The following is a 15693-nucleotide window of genomic DNA, read 5'->3' on the forward strand; positions in this document are numbered from 1 at the left end:
GGCAACTGTCTACAGCTGTCCTCAAGGTTTCGACTTAAAGAGGGGCAAGACGGCAATTGTATGCATAAGGAGATATGGGTGTATGTCTAGATCTAGATCTCTGGATAGACGTAAAGATACCTGAAGTGTAGTAGAGAAGGGAGGAGGGCAATATGGCTGGATTATAGCTTAAGAGATAAGAAAGATAGGGAACGGAGGTGGCCAGGATTTGGTAAACCAACTGACTAATTGGTGGCTAATTGCCCACAGGGGCCGCACATGCCTTAAATGAGTCAAGAGGGCAGGTGCCAGCCTGTATGTTCTACTACAGAGGGCAACTGATACTCACTCCCAGGCAATTTATGAAATGGGGTTTTGCAGAGATGCACCCCGTTTAAAAGGAACAACTATCTACCTCCAGCTGATTGTTGCTGTGCAAGGCTCAGGATTGTCAGATCTTCCAGTTTTTGAGGAAAAGCCAAAAATTCAGATTTTTAACGTAAAAATCTCTTGGTTTTAAATGTTGGCTCAATAAAACAGAAAATACTGTACAGGATAAATAAAACAGAACTATGGACAGAATTTGGCTGGACGGCCACTAGTGTTGAGTTCTTCTGTAGACAGCTCCAAGTTCTGAAAAATTTTAAGATGAGAAATGACAGCATTAGAGCCATGTTTTAGAAGAAAAAGTGACATAGGAAAACTGGATCCAAGGGAGGAACCATCAGGGATGTGAAGTGCTCAGGAAGGGACGATGGTGACCCAACAACAGAAACGGACAGAAAGAGAGCAAGTCTGAGACCCTTCAGAGGCCGTTCAAGAGGCCTTGGATGTGGGGGGCAAGTGGGAGGAAGAAACTGAGGATGGTGGTAGACGTGGCACGGGCTGGTTTGCATTTGTTTTCTCATGTCTTCCAGGCCCCAGCGTCTACTCAAGGTTAAGCCTGCAATCGTAATGATCAATTTAAAAAGGCTTTCATAAGCCTTTCTAGAGGTAAACCCTTGAGTGTTTTTTGAGGAAAATAAAAATGCAACCAGGAAACTGTCTGTATGCTCTCTTGCAAGTATGTTAATTTCTCTTTATAAAGGATTTCATAAAGCTCCAAAAGGGGATTTGATCTCTGATCTTCTGGTTAATAGCAGGCCTCTACCCTCCAGATAGCTTGGATGAGACATACTTCAGAATGAAGACTAGTCAACAGATGTAAACTGTAATCTGAAGAGTTTCTTGGGCAAAACCCAGTCCCTCCTACACTGTCAGATGGTCACCTTTGGTACTGACATCTGTGTCTGATTTCTGAAACAGTAATTTCTCAGCTGCTGCTGAGTATTATTGTTCTGTTACAAATCAGAATGGTAGGCAATCTGCTACAACTATTCTAGTAACAGTGTTTATTAGTTGAATTTAATTTCAATTTGCTTATAGTTATTTTACAAAAACATGGTTTTTGGGCGCCTGGGTGGCTCAGATGGTTAAGTGTCTGCCTTTGGCTCAGGTCATGATCCCAGAGTCCTGGGATCGAGTCCCGCATCGGGCTCCCTGCTCAGCGGGGAGCCTGCTTCTCCCTCTGCTTCTCTCTCTCTCTCTCTCTGTCTCTCATGAATAAATAAATAAAATCTTTAAAAAAACAACAACACGGTTTTTAGTCTTTATAATAGGGACATTAGTACCAAATAAGAAACTAACCAAACTTGTTCCATATAAAAGGAATTTATCGTAACTAATTTGAGACAAGTCAATGATCGGTTTCCAGGGTTTTGTGACATGAAAACTGCTATGTGAACTCATGTGTTTCTTCCCTCACTGGAAGAGACAACACATTTCCTGCAAATCTTCCCCCTCAATCCCCTGTCCCTCCCTCCTGAGACACAGTGACTTCTCTGCTATGGCAGCATCTCAAGATGGACCTTGCTTTACCCCTTCTCTCTGCCACAGTAAAGAATGATAAAGAAGGCTGCTGTTTGCCCCTCCCTGGCTGGTTCTCAGTAAATCCCCTTCCCCCAACTCCATCCTGAAGTTTTTCTTCCACACCCTCACACTACCTCCCTTGGCTGAAGTTGTGGGGCTCTGAGTTCCCAAGGGCCTCCCACCCTGTGGAGACACTGGGGTAGTGAGCTCAGGATGCTTGGGGCCCAAGCCTCAGCACTGCAGCTTGAAAGGAAAAGAAATCCTACCTACCCACACCGTCCTGCTCATGAACATGCTACACTAGCCTACAAAATAATAAACGTACCCGAATTTTATTTCATAAAGCTGAGGAATGAGGTTTACTCGTGCTATGTTTTTGAAGTACAGTGTTATACTCCCAAAAAAGGAGGGGGGAGGAGAGAAAGAGAACTGATACTAAACAACTGGCTGAGGACAGCAAAAGGAGAAAACATCAACTGAATTCACCCCCAAATCTGGAACGTCATCCTCCTAGTAGCTACAGCCTGAACTCTGTAGTCAGACAGCCTCAGTTTTAGCCACGTGATCTCAATCAAGGGGCCTATTTTTTCTGTGCTTACTTTCTCACATATAATATGGGGATAATAATGGGGCCGCCTTCAGAGTTGTTACAGGAATTAACTGAGAGCATACAGGTAAAATACTAAGAATGGTGCCTCGCACATAGTAATTGCTCAATAAACTCTGGTCATTATTATGTTCTGCATAAAATCAGTGGCTTAACTTTTTGTTGTTGTTGTTTAAACCCTTTGGGTTTTCTCCACTAGTTTGAGGACCCAAGGAAAGACCCAAAGACGTTGTGCATCTTGCCATCTAAGTTCACTTTTTTCTTATTTCCAGACTGATTTTATAAAACTGCAAGAATTCCTGGTGGAGGAAAAGTTTGGATACCACTGCTGAACGTAACTGAAAGGCAACTATCAGCATTTCATGAGTGGCTGAAGTAGATATGGGGCTTCAATTTCGTTTTGGGGGGTCGGTAAGAAGGGATAGAAAAGAAGTCCTACAATAGACTGTCCTAGAATACAGAGCAGTTTTTTAACCTTTTTTTGGATTAGGGACTTCTTTGAAAATCATGAAAGCCATAGACTCTCTTCCTAGAAACACCCAGTGTCTTGCATACAGAAATGTCTGGTGCTTTCCCCTCTTCAGAACCCTACCCATAGGATGATGGTTAAGAACCCCTGATGCAGGGGCACCTGGGTGACGCAGTCGGTTAAGAGTCCAACTCTTGGTTTCAGCTCAGGTCATGATCTCAGGATCCTGGGCTTGAGCTCCAGGCTCAGGGTGGAGTCTGCTTGAGATTCTCTCTCCCTCTGCCCACCACCCCCAATCTCTCTCTTTAAATAAATAAATAAATAAAATCTTAAAAAAAAAAAAAAAAGAATCCCTGATGCAGAGGATAAAGAAGATTTTGGGTGCGGGTTGGTGGGGGTGGTGGTGGCAAGGGTGGAAGGCTTAGTATCCAGGAAAGAATGAACATTAGAGAAGATTATTGATGAAAATATTAAGGTTTTTAGGGGTTTAGTAATCTTTTAATTTGTCATTGCATCAGAAGGATAAAAAATGTTAGGGCTTCTCCTCCACACCTCAATTCTCATGCATGAGTTCTAATAACACCAAGGATAGAACGAACTATAAAATGCATTCAGAAACAAAATTTTAAGGAGAAAAAGTTTTAAGCAGGCATTCACCAAAAGCAACTATTAGAAATACAGATTTAAAATGAACACGGTCAGTATTTTGTAACAAAAGCTACACGAATCACAGTTCTTCGTTAAAGGGGAAGTGGTGGCGCTTTAATAAAGTCAGTGTGTGTTCCTGAGGTTGGTTAACAACCAGCTCCTGTATTAAGGTATCTTTCTCAGTCTCATTCTTCATACTTTATGACATAACATGGGGGAGGGACACTGGCCAGGGTAAATTAATCAGCTAAATACAGTAACATAAAAGAAACAATTATAAAAAAAGAATTCAGGGGCGCCTGGAGGGCTCAGTCGGTTAAGCGTCTGCTTTCAGCTCAGGCCATGATCCCAGGGTCCTGGAATAGAGCCCCGCATTGGGTTCCCTGCTCAGCGGGGAGCCTGGTTTTCCCTCTCCATCTGCCCCTCCCCTTATCTCCCCCTCCCCTCCACTCATGTTCTCTCTCTCACTCTCTAATAAATAAAATCTTAAAAAAAAAAAAAAAAGAATTACAAAAAATAGGATAAAGAATGCAAAAGAAACTTACCCAAAAAAGATGAAGGCATTTTGGAAAAATACAGCAATTCCAGGGTATACGATGGCTTTTTCTGTAAAAATAGTTGTAATATTTAAAGGTTTATGGTCTCAAAACATTTAGTTTCTGATATACTGGTGAATAGCAGGTTTCCTGCCTTACATAATTGAATTTTCTGGTAACCATGGTTGGTTTGAGTATTAAATGACATAATACATGTGACAGAGTCTAGCACTGGTTTAGTAAGTGATAGCTCCCTTCCTTCATTTAACATATATTTAGTGAGTGCATACCATGTTCAGCACTGTAATGTGGAAAGTAAATAAAACAGGCAAAATTTTTTTCATCTTCATGAAGCTAAACAACATAGAGAGTAAGTAAATGAGGAGAAAAAATAAAGTGAGAAAAGGTAAGGGAAGTGCAGTGAATGATTACATTTTATCCAAGCGGCCAAGAAGACCTCATGAGAAGGTGACAGTGGCAAAAGGACAGGAAGTACATGAGGGCAGGACCATGCAGAAGCAGCAGAAGAGCAAGCACAGTAAGCCTGGAGGTAGGGGCAGGCTGGCACATGAGAGGAATGGCCATGTGGGCAAAAGAGAGAAAAGCAAGACACAGATCAGAGAAGAATGAGGGGCGGGTGGCGGGGTGGTGAAGATCATATGGAGCCTTGCAGTCACGGTGAGGGCTTTGATTTTCACTCTGAGGAAGATGAGAAGCCACTGGAGGGTTCTGAGCAGAAAAGTAATGACATATTTTAATAGGATTCCCCTGGCTGCTGAGCTGAGTAGACAAAAGGGGGTAAGAGGAGAAACAGAAATCAGTGAGGAAGTGGTTTCAGGAAATCAGACAGGAGACTAACAGACTGAACCAGGGTGGTAGCAACGGAGATGGTAAAAAGTGGTGGGACTCAGGGGGTGCCTGGCTGGCTCAGTCGGTAAGGCATGTGACCCTTGATCTAGGGGTTTTAAGTTCGAGCCCCACACTGGGTGTAGAGATTACTTAAAAAAAAAAAATCTATATTAAAAAAAAATGGTGGCGGGGCACGTGGGTGGCTCAGTCGGTTAAGCGTCCAACTCTTGATTTTGGCTCAGGTCATGATCTCAGGGTAGTGAGGCAGAACCCCACATTGGAATCTGCACTGAGTGTAGAGCCTGCTTAAGATCCTCTCTGTCCCTCTGCTCCTCCTCCCTGCCCCCTCCCCGGCTCGCGCATGCTTGTGCACAAGCGCACGCGCTCTCTCTCTCTCCCTCCCTCTCTCTAAAAGAAAAAAAAAGTGGTAGGATTCAGGATATATTTTAGCAGCAGAATCAGCAGGATTTGCTATGGACTGGGGCATGGGAGAAAGAGAAGTATCATTTTTGACAGGCCTTCATCACCCAGTTTTTACCTGAACATTTGGAGGGACAGAGAAGCCATTAGCTAGGATGGGCAAGACTGCCAGAGGAACATTCTGTTCCAATTTATCCCAGATTGAAGTTGAAATCCTCATAAATTTCCACTGTTGGAGCTGTCAATGATTACTCATTAATTGACAAACCAAGCATGATAAGTAGATGAATTATCAACTTTTTCTCAGAATAGTTTTCAATTAATCTGATTACCGTGACAACTGGTTTGCATAGGTTTCACTACTTTAAGGCCAGATTAAATATTCCACATTAGTTGGAACTACTACCACTAGAATGGCTCCTAAGGATCCTACAGAAAGGCAACTTACAAAATTACAGATCTCCTGCTAATAATTGTCAAAGCATAACCTGGCTCCAGAAGTCTTTAGGAAAATAACTAAAAATTCTGTGAGATTGGGGTGCCTGGATGGCTCAGTCAGTTAAACGTCTGCCTTCAGCTCAGGTCATGATCCCAGGGTACTGGGATGGAGCCCCACATTGGGCTCTCTACTCAGCAGGGAGTCTGCTTCTCCCTCTGCCCCTCACCCCACTTGTGCTCTCTCTCACTTTCTATCTCTCTCTCAAATAAATAAATAAAATGTTTAAAAAAAATTCTGTGAGATAAACACATTTCTACAAAAAGGGGCTCTGTATTAATAGTTGCATCTGGGAGAGGAAAATTATCAATAATTTTATTTTCTTCTTTGAGCTCTATTATCCGTATTTTTTTTTCCTAAAGATTTTATTTATTTATTTGACAGAGACACAGCGAGAGAGGGAACACAAGCAGGGGGGAGGGGCAGAGGGAGAGGGAGAAGCAGGCTTCCTGCAGAGCAGGGAGCCCGACGCGGGGTTCGATCCCAGGATCCTGGGATCATGACCTGAGCCGAAGGCAGACGTTTAATGACTGAGCCACCCAGGCGCCCCTGTTATCAGTATTCTATAATGAATGAGTACTATGGAATTCACATGATAAAAAAGTAAATTTTTGTTTTTAAAATATGATGGTGATAAAGATTTTGTAGCAGCAAGAGAACTACTGAGGATATCATGTAAAATGCAAAAACCTAGGTTCAAAATTATATTTACACTATAACTACACAAAAACATAAAAGAAGAGACCAGAGGAAATATACCAAAACATTTAAAAACAGTACATTATTATAGTTTCTTTCTTCTCTACATTTTTGGGAATATGGCTTTAGTAATAAGTTATATAAACAACAACAAAAATACATATTTAAAATGCCTATCATTCCTGTCTATAAGACTTAAATGATCTTAATAAAAAATTCAGGAAACCCAGGATTTTAATCCAAGAATTACATTTTGTTTAAAGAAATAAAGGGTTAAAATATGGGCTAGATTAGATCTCTGCTGGTCCAGTTTTTGCAAATCCTTAATACCATATTTTTACTGTGAGAAGCATAGTCAATTTTACCCGGAACAATAAGGGATTTTCGTATTTTTCTGGGGTCCCTCAAGGTAAAATTTCAAACAGGGGTCCAAGAGCAGGCCTTGCTTTACACTGGCCTTATACAGCAGATGCACATGAAGTGTTAATTTACTTTCTGTCTAAAAGGAGATGATGTCATAGTACCAGGGAGGCTTAGCTCAACAAATTTTAATTCGAGGATGTTAGAGCTTTGCATGGATATCATTCAGCAAGACAAAACTTGCCAAACAGCTACAGAACATATATATCCTGGTTTTGAGGTTTTTGGAAGCCAAAGAGAAGCAAGGTTTGGAGATGTGTACCGTTACTTCCAGACTCTAGATTAGAAGAAAAAATACAGAAGAAAGGAATAGTAAAAACATACCAAATAAACAAAACAAAATACGGATAGGGTGAAGGGAGTTCCCAGGTATAAATGCTAGTAGCTAGTCGCTGACCCATCTGTATGAAAAACACCTTTACTCTAAAATAACCAGCTCTAATGCACAACTTCAGTATTTCATTGAAGTAAAATGTAAACTGTTTTCCCTTACCTTTAGCAACATAACCTCCAAAGAGAATCCACATAGATGCAATCAGAGATCCAAAGGCCAGCATGAAACCAATGAACAGCCAAATGCGAGCACCTTAAAAGAAATAACATTTTACCAGAATTGTTTCTCATATGGCAGCAGTCAGTTAATTAACTTTTCAAAAGGAAAGCAAAAACCAGAACAGAAAAAATGTGTAGTTGCCATTTAAAGTCTAAAATAAAAATGGAAGATGTGTTGAGTATCTTTCATCAGTGCAGACGTTGGCCTTTTTCTTGTTGGCTGGTCTGTATATTCTAAGTGCCTATAATTAATCTCCTTAAATATATATACTGAGAAAAATTCCTCAACCATCTTATAAAAATCTCACAAAATATGTTTCAACATATTTACAGGCTCATTCTTGATATATTTTTAGAAACTGTACTCCAAAACTTAAACTCCTCCAAGAGAACTTCCAAGCAGTAACATAGGTATGCTTAACAAAAAAATCATATTCAGTGATATATGAATCTAAACACACTACCATACTTCACTTTCAGGTAAGTCAGGCAGCGAAATAAATTCGAACTTATTGTGACTGGCACTTAGGAAAGCTACATTAAAATTATGTTAACAGAGGAGGACAAATTTTAAATCACATTTATAAAATATTTATGAAGATTTGCTATAAAATACAGTCCTTAGACTGCCTAAAATGAATGGAGATGAGTTTCTTTAATTAGCACAATTACATTTTAATAAAAACACTGCCTTGTTCAATAAAGCAAAGCAAATAGAATGCTCTATTTAATTTCTGATTTCATCTCCAAAACATAAAACCAAGCAATAGTTTTGAAATAATAAGCTGACAGTCATAGATGTGGTATTAAATACAACTGGCTCTGGATCCCCAAAGCTGTACTAGCTAACAAATTTTAGTCAGAGATGTGATGGCCATATTCTAGTGCTAGCCCTCGCTATTACTGGCTTATTATTATCAATACCAACTGCTAACATTCATATATTTGTTTATAGTATATGATTATGGCAGATCAGTGTCTCTGTATCTCTTATACTTCAGTTCATCTATAAAGAGAGTGAACCAAAGAGTCTGAAAGTATAGATCAGGGCTGACTCCTGTTTCATTAAAAAAAAAAAGGGGGGGGGGGAGAAAAAGGAAAAAAGTCACTTGAATTTTGCCTATTTATTTTTTTATGGATGTAATGTAAGTTTACAATTTAAATTGTTTAATCAGTGTCCCCTCAAGTCTTTGTGTAAGCTGGACTCTCGAGGAAGCTTTGCCACATACATCCTGTACTCAGCCTACCTCACTCAGGTGCATGGCAATGGAGGCCAGGGGACGGGAGTTGCTCAGTCGAGGAGGGAGGGCCTTGGTGAACCTAAGCACCAGAATTCTTTTATTCTATTCAATTTTGCAAGATGAAAAGAATTCTGGAGGTTGGTTACACAGTAATGTGAATGCATTTAACACTACTGAACTGTACACTTAAAAACGGTTAAGTTGGTAAATTTTATGTTGCATATTTCAAAACACACCCAAATTACTATGATTCTAACTATTTCAAAATGCCAATCCAATCAAATAAAGTTGGCAAAAAAGAAAAGAATTTATATGGTAAAGCTTAAAGTACTGCAAAGTCTATTTTGCACATGGATTCTTTATTACATACTGTCCTTTACTTTATACTGTATACACTTATGTCTACGTATTACTGCACGGGGCTATAAATTCAAGACTGCGTACTTGGGCTCTACGGCCAGGCTAGATTAAATGTGACTTGTACCTTATGCTTTGAAACCTATAACCTCTGCTCTAGATATACTTCCATCCTATCTCTGATCTGAAGGAGTTAGACACATGGCCCTTCCATGTATAATTCTCACTTTTAAGGATGTATAGTAAGATGTGCTTTACATCTGTTTACCTGTTTGACCCAGGCAACCTTCACTGTAACTATCACCTCGGACTTGTCCATTTGATACTGCATTAATCCTGTATGAATAAAATAAAGCCAAGATATCACGGTCTTTGACTCCAAGAGAAAATACCCATGACATCAAATTACCAGATACAATAAACTAGAGTGCCTCAAATTTAAGATTAGGCCTCATGAGTCTTGAGTAATGGGTTCATGTAAACTTAAGCAAGTCCCTTCAACCAGATACCCTCTAAGCAGTGGTGATAGTCCCCAGACCAGCAGAATCATCACCTGGGAACTGATTAGAAAGAAAATTCCCCAGCCCCACCCTAGACTTACTAAGGCAGAAACTCTGGGTATGGGGCCCAGCAATTTGACTTTTAACAAGTCCTTCAGGTGATCCTGATGCTTGGTAACATTTGAGAGGGAATTTTTCAAAATGATGTCTCACTTGTTAAAATTTGAGAGTGAAATTCTCAAAATTACATCTTGCTGAGATGGAACAATTTTTAGCTTGGTGCTACCTAGCTTTTTCCATTTGTACACATGGGACATACTCAACATGTAATATGCATGCATGACAAAACACAGAGAGAAAAAGGTCCCTAGAATATCCAAAAACTACTTAAAATTGGCTTTGGAATGAATTTTTTGTGATAATTCTGTACTAATGTCCAAAATTTGGAGAAATCATTATATATTAAGCAAAACAATAACTTTTTGCTCTGAAGACATTATCAAAGTGATTCAAGTGGTAAAATCTTGTTTTTCAATCCCTGATACAGGTTCCAAACATAGCAAGTCTTTTGCTGACTCTCAGAGAGTACCATTCGAAATTGAGAGAGCTTGCTTTCTTTAGAAGTATCCTTTCAAAAATTTAAATATCATGGGAAAATGTTCACAATATGTTAAGTTAAAAAGTTATAGAACTTTATACATACTATGTACATATATATGTATATAGTATATACATATATATATATATAGTGTATGTATGTGTGTGTGTCTACCACTACAATGGAAGCTTCGTGAGGGCAAGGGTTGTGTCTATCTTGTTTCCCATTTTTATTTTCAGCGCCTAGCACATTGTAGGTGCCCAATAAACATGTTGACTACATACACCCTGACTTTTTAAATAATAATATGAAGTCTTAATTTATTCATTCAAATCTAAGTTTTAGAACGATCAAAATACTCATAATTATGTTCAGTGATCTCTGTATCAACCACATTATTTGGTACACAAAATAAATACATTTTAACACAAGCTTCATATTTTAAAAAAACGCAGATGTTCTTAGGTTAGTGATTCTTTGCTCCTATTTTTTCCTTGCTGAGCCATCTGAATAGACTTTTTCGCCCTCTGTCAAACAGCCATGATCTGCCCTGTCAGTCTCCACTATCAGGCACATTCTGAAATGAACAATCTCTATTTGTTCTCTGGCATTACTAGTTTCATATAGAATCTCAAACTTACAGAAAAGTTATCAAGTATAGTTCAAATAATTTTTTTTCTGAAACATTTGGAAGTTGCCAAACTGATGCCCCGTAACCCTAGAAATGTGTATGTATTTCCTACAAAAAAGACAGTTCCACAGAACTCCAATACAACCATTAAAATTGGGAAGTTAACAATGATCCATTACCACCATCTACTCTTCAGACCTCATTCAAGTTCCTCAGTTGGCCCAATAATGCTCTTAACAAAAGCATCTGCTCATGCAAAAAAGCAGAATTATGAGGTACATTTTCTTCCCATGTCTCTTTAGTCTCAGTCTTCTCTGGCTTTTATGACCTTAACCCTTTACTCCAGCCATCCTGGTCTCGTCATGTAGCCTCTGTCCTTGCTGTTCCATAGGTCTGGAATGATCCTCTCTTATATATGCCCATGGTCAGCTCCTTCATTTCTCCAAGTCTTTACTACAACAGCGCCTTCTTCATGAGGCCTTCCTTGACTCTATTTAAAATTTCTGTACCTCCTTCTGACATCAACTTTCTCCCTTCTCTGTATTGCTTACTGATATCTAACATGCTATATACATAATCTATTTCTCCTTGCTTACTATCTCTCTCACTCATTTAAGTATAAATTCTGTAAGTGCATGGATGTTTCCCTGTTTTATTCACTACTATATTTCCTATACCTAGAGCAGAGCCTGAGAAGAGAAAAGCGTAATGAATATTTGTTGGATAAATGAATAAACAAACACTTAGACAAAGTACATGGTTTCTGACCTAAAAGTAAAGTTGCAACATGAGCAGTGTAGCAACAAAAGGAGAGCTGAGAGGAGCTGGGGGATGGAAGTGGGAGAGGAGAGCTGGAAGGGAGACTAGAAAAGAGAACTGTTGCTTTTCTTTGTAAGTCCTTCTCTGCAAGCTAACTTTTAAACCATTCCAGTACATTGATGACATTGAAAAATATGAACTCTACTAAACTATATGGAAGACATTTTTATTTTGTGATAATCTGTGTTAAGTAGTGTCATGAACAATGATGCTTACATCAGGAAGGCTATGGTTGCTATAACACCACAGGCATGGTATGAGTGGTTGAAGTCTTCCATAGTGGGATAAATGACAGCTGCATCTATGATAATCCACCAGCCTGTAAAAAACTAAAACAGACATTAGAAAGTGATGCTAATGAGAAATTACCGTAATTTCATATCATACTAGCTAAAAAGCAAAGTATCTAAATGAAGATATCCATTCTAATGAATTTCAAAAATTTTTAAATGTTCTAGCAGTTTCTTGTATGTAATTTGAACATGGCTTAATATGTGAATAAATATTAGATACCCTTAGGTCTGCCAGTAATCACTATGTAATACGAATTTCTTTTCTAAGCCTACTTCAGTCATTATTTTATATTGTTGTAATAGCCTGTGAACTTATTTTGTGAACTAGAAATAAGTTCTATTTTCCCATGGCAGGAGAAAGGAAAAAAGCGATTCAGATTCTGACTGACAGGAGTGGCTTGTTGCTGACATAACCTCCAGAAAGAGGTTATCATTGAAAATGAAAAAAAAAAAGTATTCAAAATAATAGTGGGAATAGTTATTGTTGACAGAATTTTAGCTATTCTCTTGATGTTGTGAAATAAGTAATGGTTCTGCAGTTCTGCTCTTCCTTTTGATGTATTACAGCACAGTCTACAGATGGTTTTAGGTGTGATGCTAAATTCAATTTAAATACCAAATATAATTTATCTTAATTGAGTTTGGTTTTGGATGTTATCAAGGGTAAATACATAATGAAAAAACATTAAAACTGCACAAATATCAACTGACCACAAGCTAAGAGTAAGATATTAGCCAAATTCTGGTAAGTAGCTTAGAAAGTTTTAAAAAGTAACCCCCTGGGGATGCCTGGGTGGCTCTTTGGGTTAAGAGTCTGCCTTCGGCTCAGGTCATGATCTCAGGGTCCCAGGATCGAGTCCCTCATCAGGCTCCCTGCCCAGGGGGGAGTCTGCTTCTCCCTCTGCCTGCCACTCCCCCTGCTTGTGCACGCGCACACTCTCTCTGACAAATAAATAAAATAAAATCTTTAAAAATAAATAAAAGTAACCTCCTGCCCTACCCCCACTCCCAACCATGACCCAGTTAGCTCTGGGAACTGCCATCTTCTGGCAATTTTTTTTTTAAATAAAGATTTTTATTTATTTATTTGAGAGAGAATGAGAGAGAGAATGAGAGAGAAAACACGAGAGGGGGGAGGGTCAGAGGGGGAAGCAGACTTCCCCTGAGCAGGGAGCCCGATGCAACTTGATCCCAGGACTCCAGGATCATGACCAGAGCCGAAGGCAGTCGCTTAACCAACTGAGCCACCCAGGCATCCCCTGGCAATTCTTTCAAAATAACTACTGGAGCACCTGGGTGGCTCAGTCCTTAGGCGTCTGCCTTCAGCTCAGGTCATCATCTCAGGGTCCTGGGATTGAGCCCAACGTCGTCGGCAGGCTCCTGGCTCAGCGGGGAGCCTGATTCTCCCTCTCCCTCTGCCTCTCCCCCTGCTCATGCACTCTCTCTCTATCTCTGTGTCTCAAATGAATAAATAAAAAAATCTTAAAAAAAAGGTAACTACTTTAGGCTAATCAAATTACTTTTATCAGGTTATAGGCAGTTCCATACTCTATTAATGACATTTTTTCTGGCTAGCACGAGTACTCTTCCTTTTTTTTAAAAAAAGACTCTCACCTCAGTGTATTCAAGATATTTTCTTCATAAACTAAAATTTAAAGCTTTTTGGGGGGGGATGTTTGTAAGAGCAGAATTTCTATAGTAGTTTTGTTTTTTATTTTTAAGTAATCTCTATGCCCAATGTGGGGCTTGAACTCACAATGCCAAGATCAAGAGTCCCACGCTCTACAGGCAGCCAGCCAGCCAAGCGCCCCCCTATGGTAGTTTTATATTTTGCCATTACTTTAGGATAATTATTTTTCATAGATTATGTCAGAGACTAAGCAAAGAGGAGATATTTAAACTTAGATAATTTTTTTTTAAGATTTTACTTTTAAGTAACCTCTACACCCATCATGGGGCTTGAACTTACAACGCAGAGATCAAGAGTCACATGGTCCACTGACTGAGCCAGCCAGGCGCCCCAAACTTAGATTTTTGTTTGTTTATTTAAAATCCACTATTTAGAGCATATGACAACATAAGAGCATAAAACACAAGTATCAGATGCCTTGAGGGATTTGCAATGTAAATAAAAATTTTATACTATGAATTACTTCTAGGCAATATGCTTTAATGAGCTTCCTGTGTGGTTTTTTCTTTTGTTTTGCTTTTTAATGAGATTGAGAAGAAAGCTAACTCTGGATTATGAAAAAATACAATCTTATCTCTCCACTGCTTTTGACCTGTTTCTTAAACACTTCCTGGTATCTCAACGTACTCACAAAAAGGAGGCACTATCTATATAACGAATAAATATACAAAGCATACTATCTTATATACCATTTTCCACATGCATTTAAAGAAAACCAATCACTCTACTAATCATTTTTCAAACCATAATGTCAACTCTTAAAATGGAGTAACTCAACTCCCTCGTAAACAAAACATCAACGTTTATTAAAATATAGTGGTCAAAGATAAATAGTACATATTTAAGAACATCATACAGAATTCAAAACATAAAAACAAACACAACAAAATAATGAAGGCCCAAATTATCAATGACACTTACTAGAACACCAGCAGCAATGGAAGCAATAGTATTGCGCTTTTCCCCCCAGTCAATGCATTCTGAGCATCTCAAGCCTTCTAGAAATCCAGACATTTTTTTTCCAGGTCACTTAAAAAACAAACAAACAAAATAAACTCCATTGAAGTACTCCTATTTACTTGCTTCAAACATGAGTTATGTTCCTAGAAAATAATTAACAGTTCAGGAATAATTTAATAAAAGTTAAATACTTTATCTTGGCTACATATACTTTTTCAGAATATTTGATTTAATTTTGATCAATCTCCACATTAAAACCTTGGTAAACAAAATTTGGATTCATTTAGTTTTTTTTAATTTAAAATAGTTTTGGTATATTTAAGAAATATGAACAAAGGTGGGTATCCACATATGGAAAAATTTCATAATGGTTATTAATTTTAATTCCAAACCAAGTTATTATGTGATTTTAACATTTACAATCCAGGAGCACTAACATGAAGGAGAGAAAAAAGATAAACTTTGGCTCTCAGTTAAAGCATGCACTCAAATGAAAAAATATTTGTCTTGGGAATTTACACATTTTATCATAGAACATGTGTTTCTTCACACTCAGATTAAGAAATTAAACAGTGCACTGCAGGTCTTCTACTCACATCACTTTCTTTCACTTCATTATTTTTTCCAGAACCAATCCTGATTTTTGGTGTTATTTCTATGTAAAGAACACCCATTTCATTTTAATATCTGTCTCTGATTCTGAGAGATGTCTTTCCAGCCAAAAGAAAGCATAAAATTGAAGCTAATATTAATTCAGACCCCCCCCCCCAAATGCACTGCTGAATTACTACAGATGAATTACCACAGCCGACCTAACAAATTACATAGAACACTCCTCGGAACCCAGTTATGCAGACCTGGCCTAAGACACATCCAGACTATCGCTATTTCAGAGTACTGAAAAAGCCTGAATTAGGTATAACTTGCTAATTATCGAGACACACCCAAACTCCTACAGAGGCTCTAAATCCGTCTGTTAAGCTACTCTGTACAGAGCAATTCTGATTGCCCAAAACCATGA

General features: G+C 38.6%; 1 protein-coding gene across 3 annotated transcripts in view; it reads right to left on the reverse strand.

Annotated features, from left to right (window-relative positions):
• Positions 1 to 15693, reverse strand: part of TMEM50A (transmembrane protein 50A) — a 30563-nt gene that overhangs the window by 14069 nt on the left and 801 nt on the right. For all 3 annotated transcript variants that reach the window (XM_028113621.2, XM_028113622.2, XM_028113620.2), the window contains exons 2-6: positions 14634 to 14741; positions 11946 to 12058; positions 9450 to 9517; positions 7525 to 7617; positions 4157 to 4217 (exon numbers count right to left, since the gene is read on the reverse strand). In XM_028113621.2, coding sequence (XP_027969422.1) covers positions 4157 to 4217; positions 7525 to 7617; positions 9450 to 9517; positions 11946 to 12058; positions 14634 to 14726 — 428 coding nt within the window. In that variant the 5' untranslated portion in view covers positions 14727 to 14741. The remainder of the gene's footprint in view (positions 1 to 4156; positions 4218 to 7524; positions 7618 to 9449; positions 9518 to 11945; positions 12059 to 14633; positions 14742 to 15693) is intronic.

Source organism: Eumetopias jubatus, unplaced genomic scaffold (assembly GCF_037043125.1).
Source record: "Eumetopias jubatus isolate StellerSeaLion01/CBP00866 unplaced genomic scaffold, mEumJub1_p1.0 scaffold_4, whole genome shotgun sequence".
NCBI classification, from domain to species: domain Eukaryota; kingdom Metazoa; phylum Chordata; class Mammalia; order Carnivora; family Otariidae; genus Eumetopias; species Eumetopias jubatus.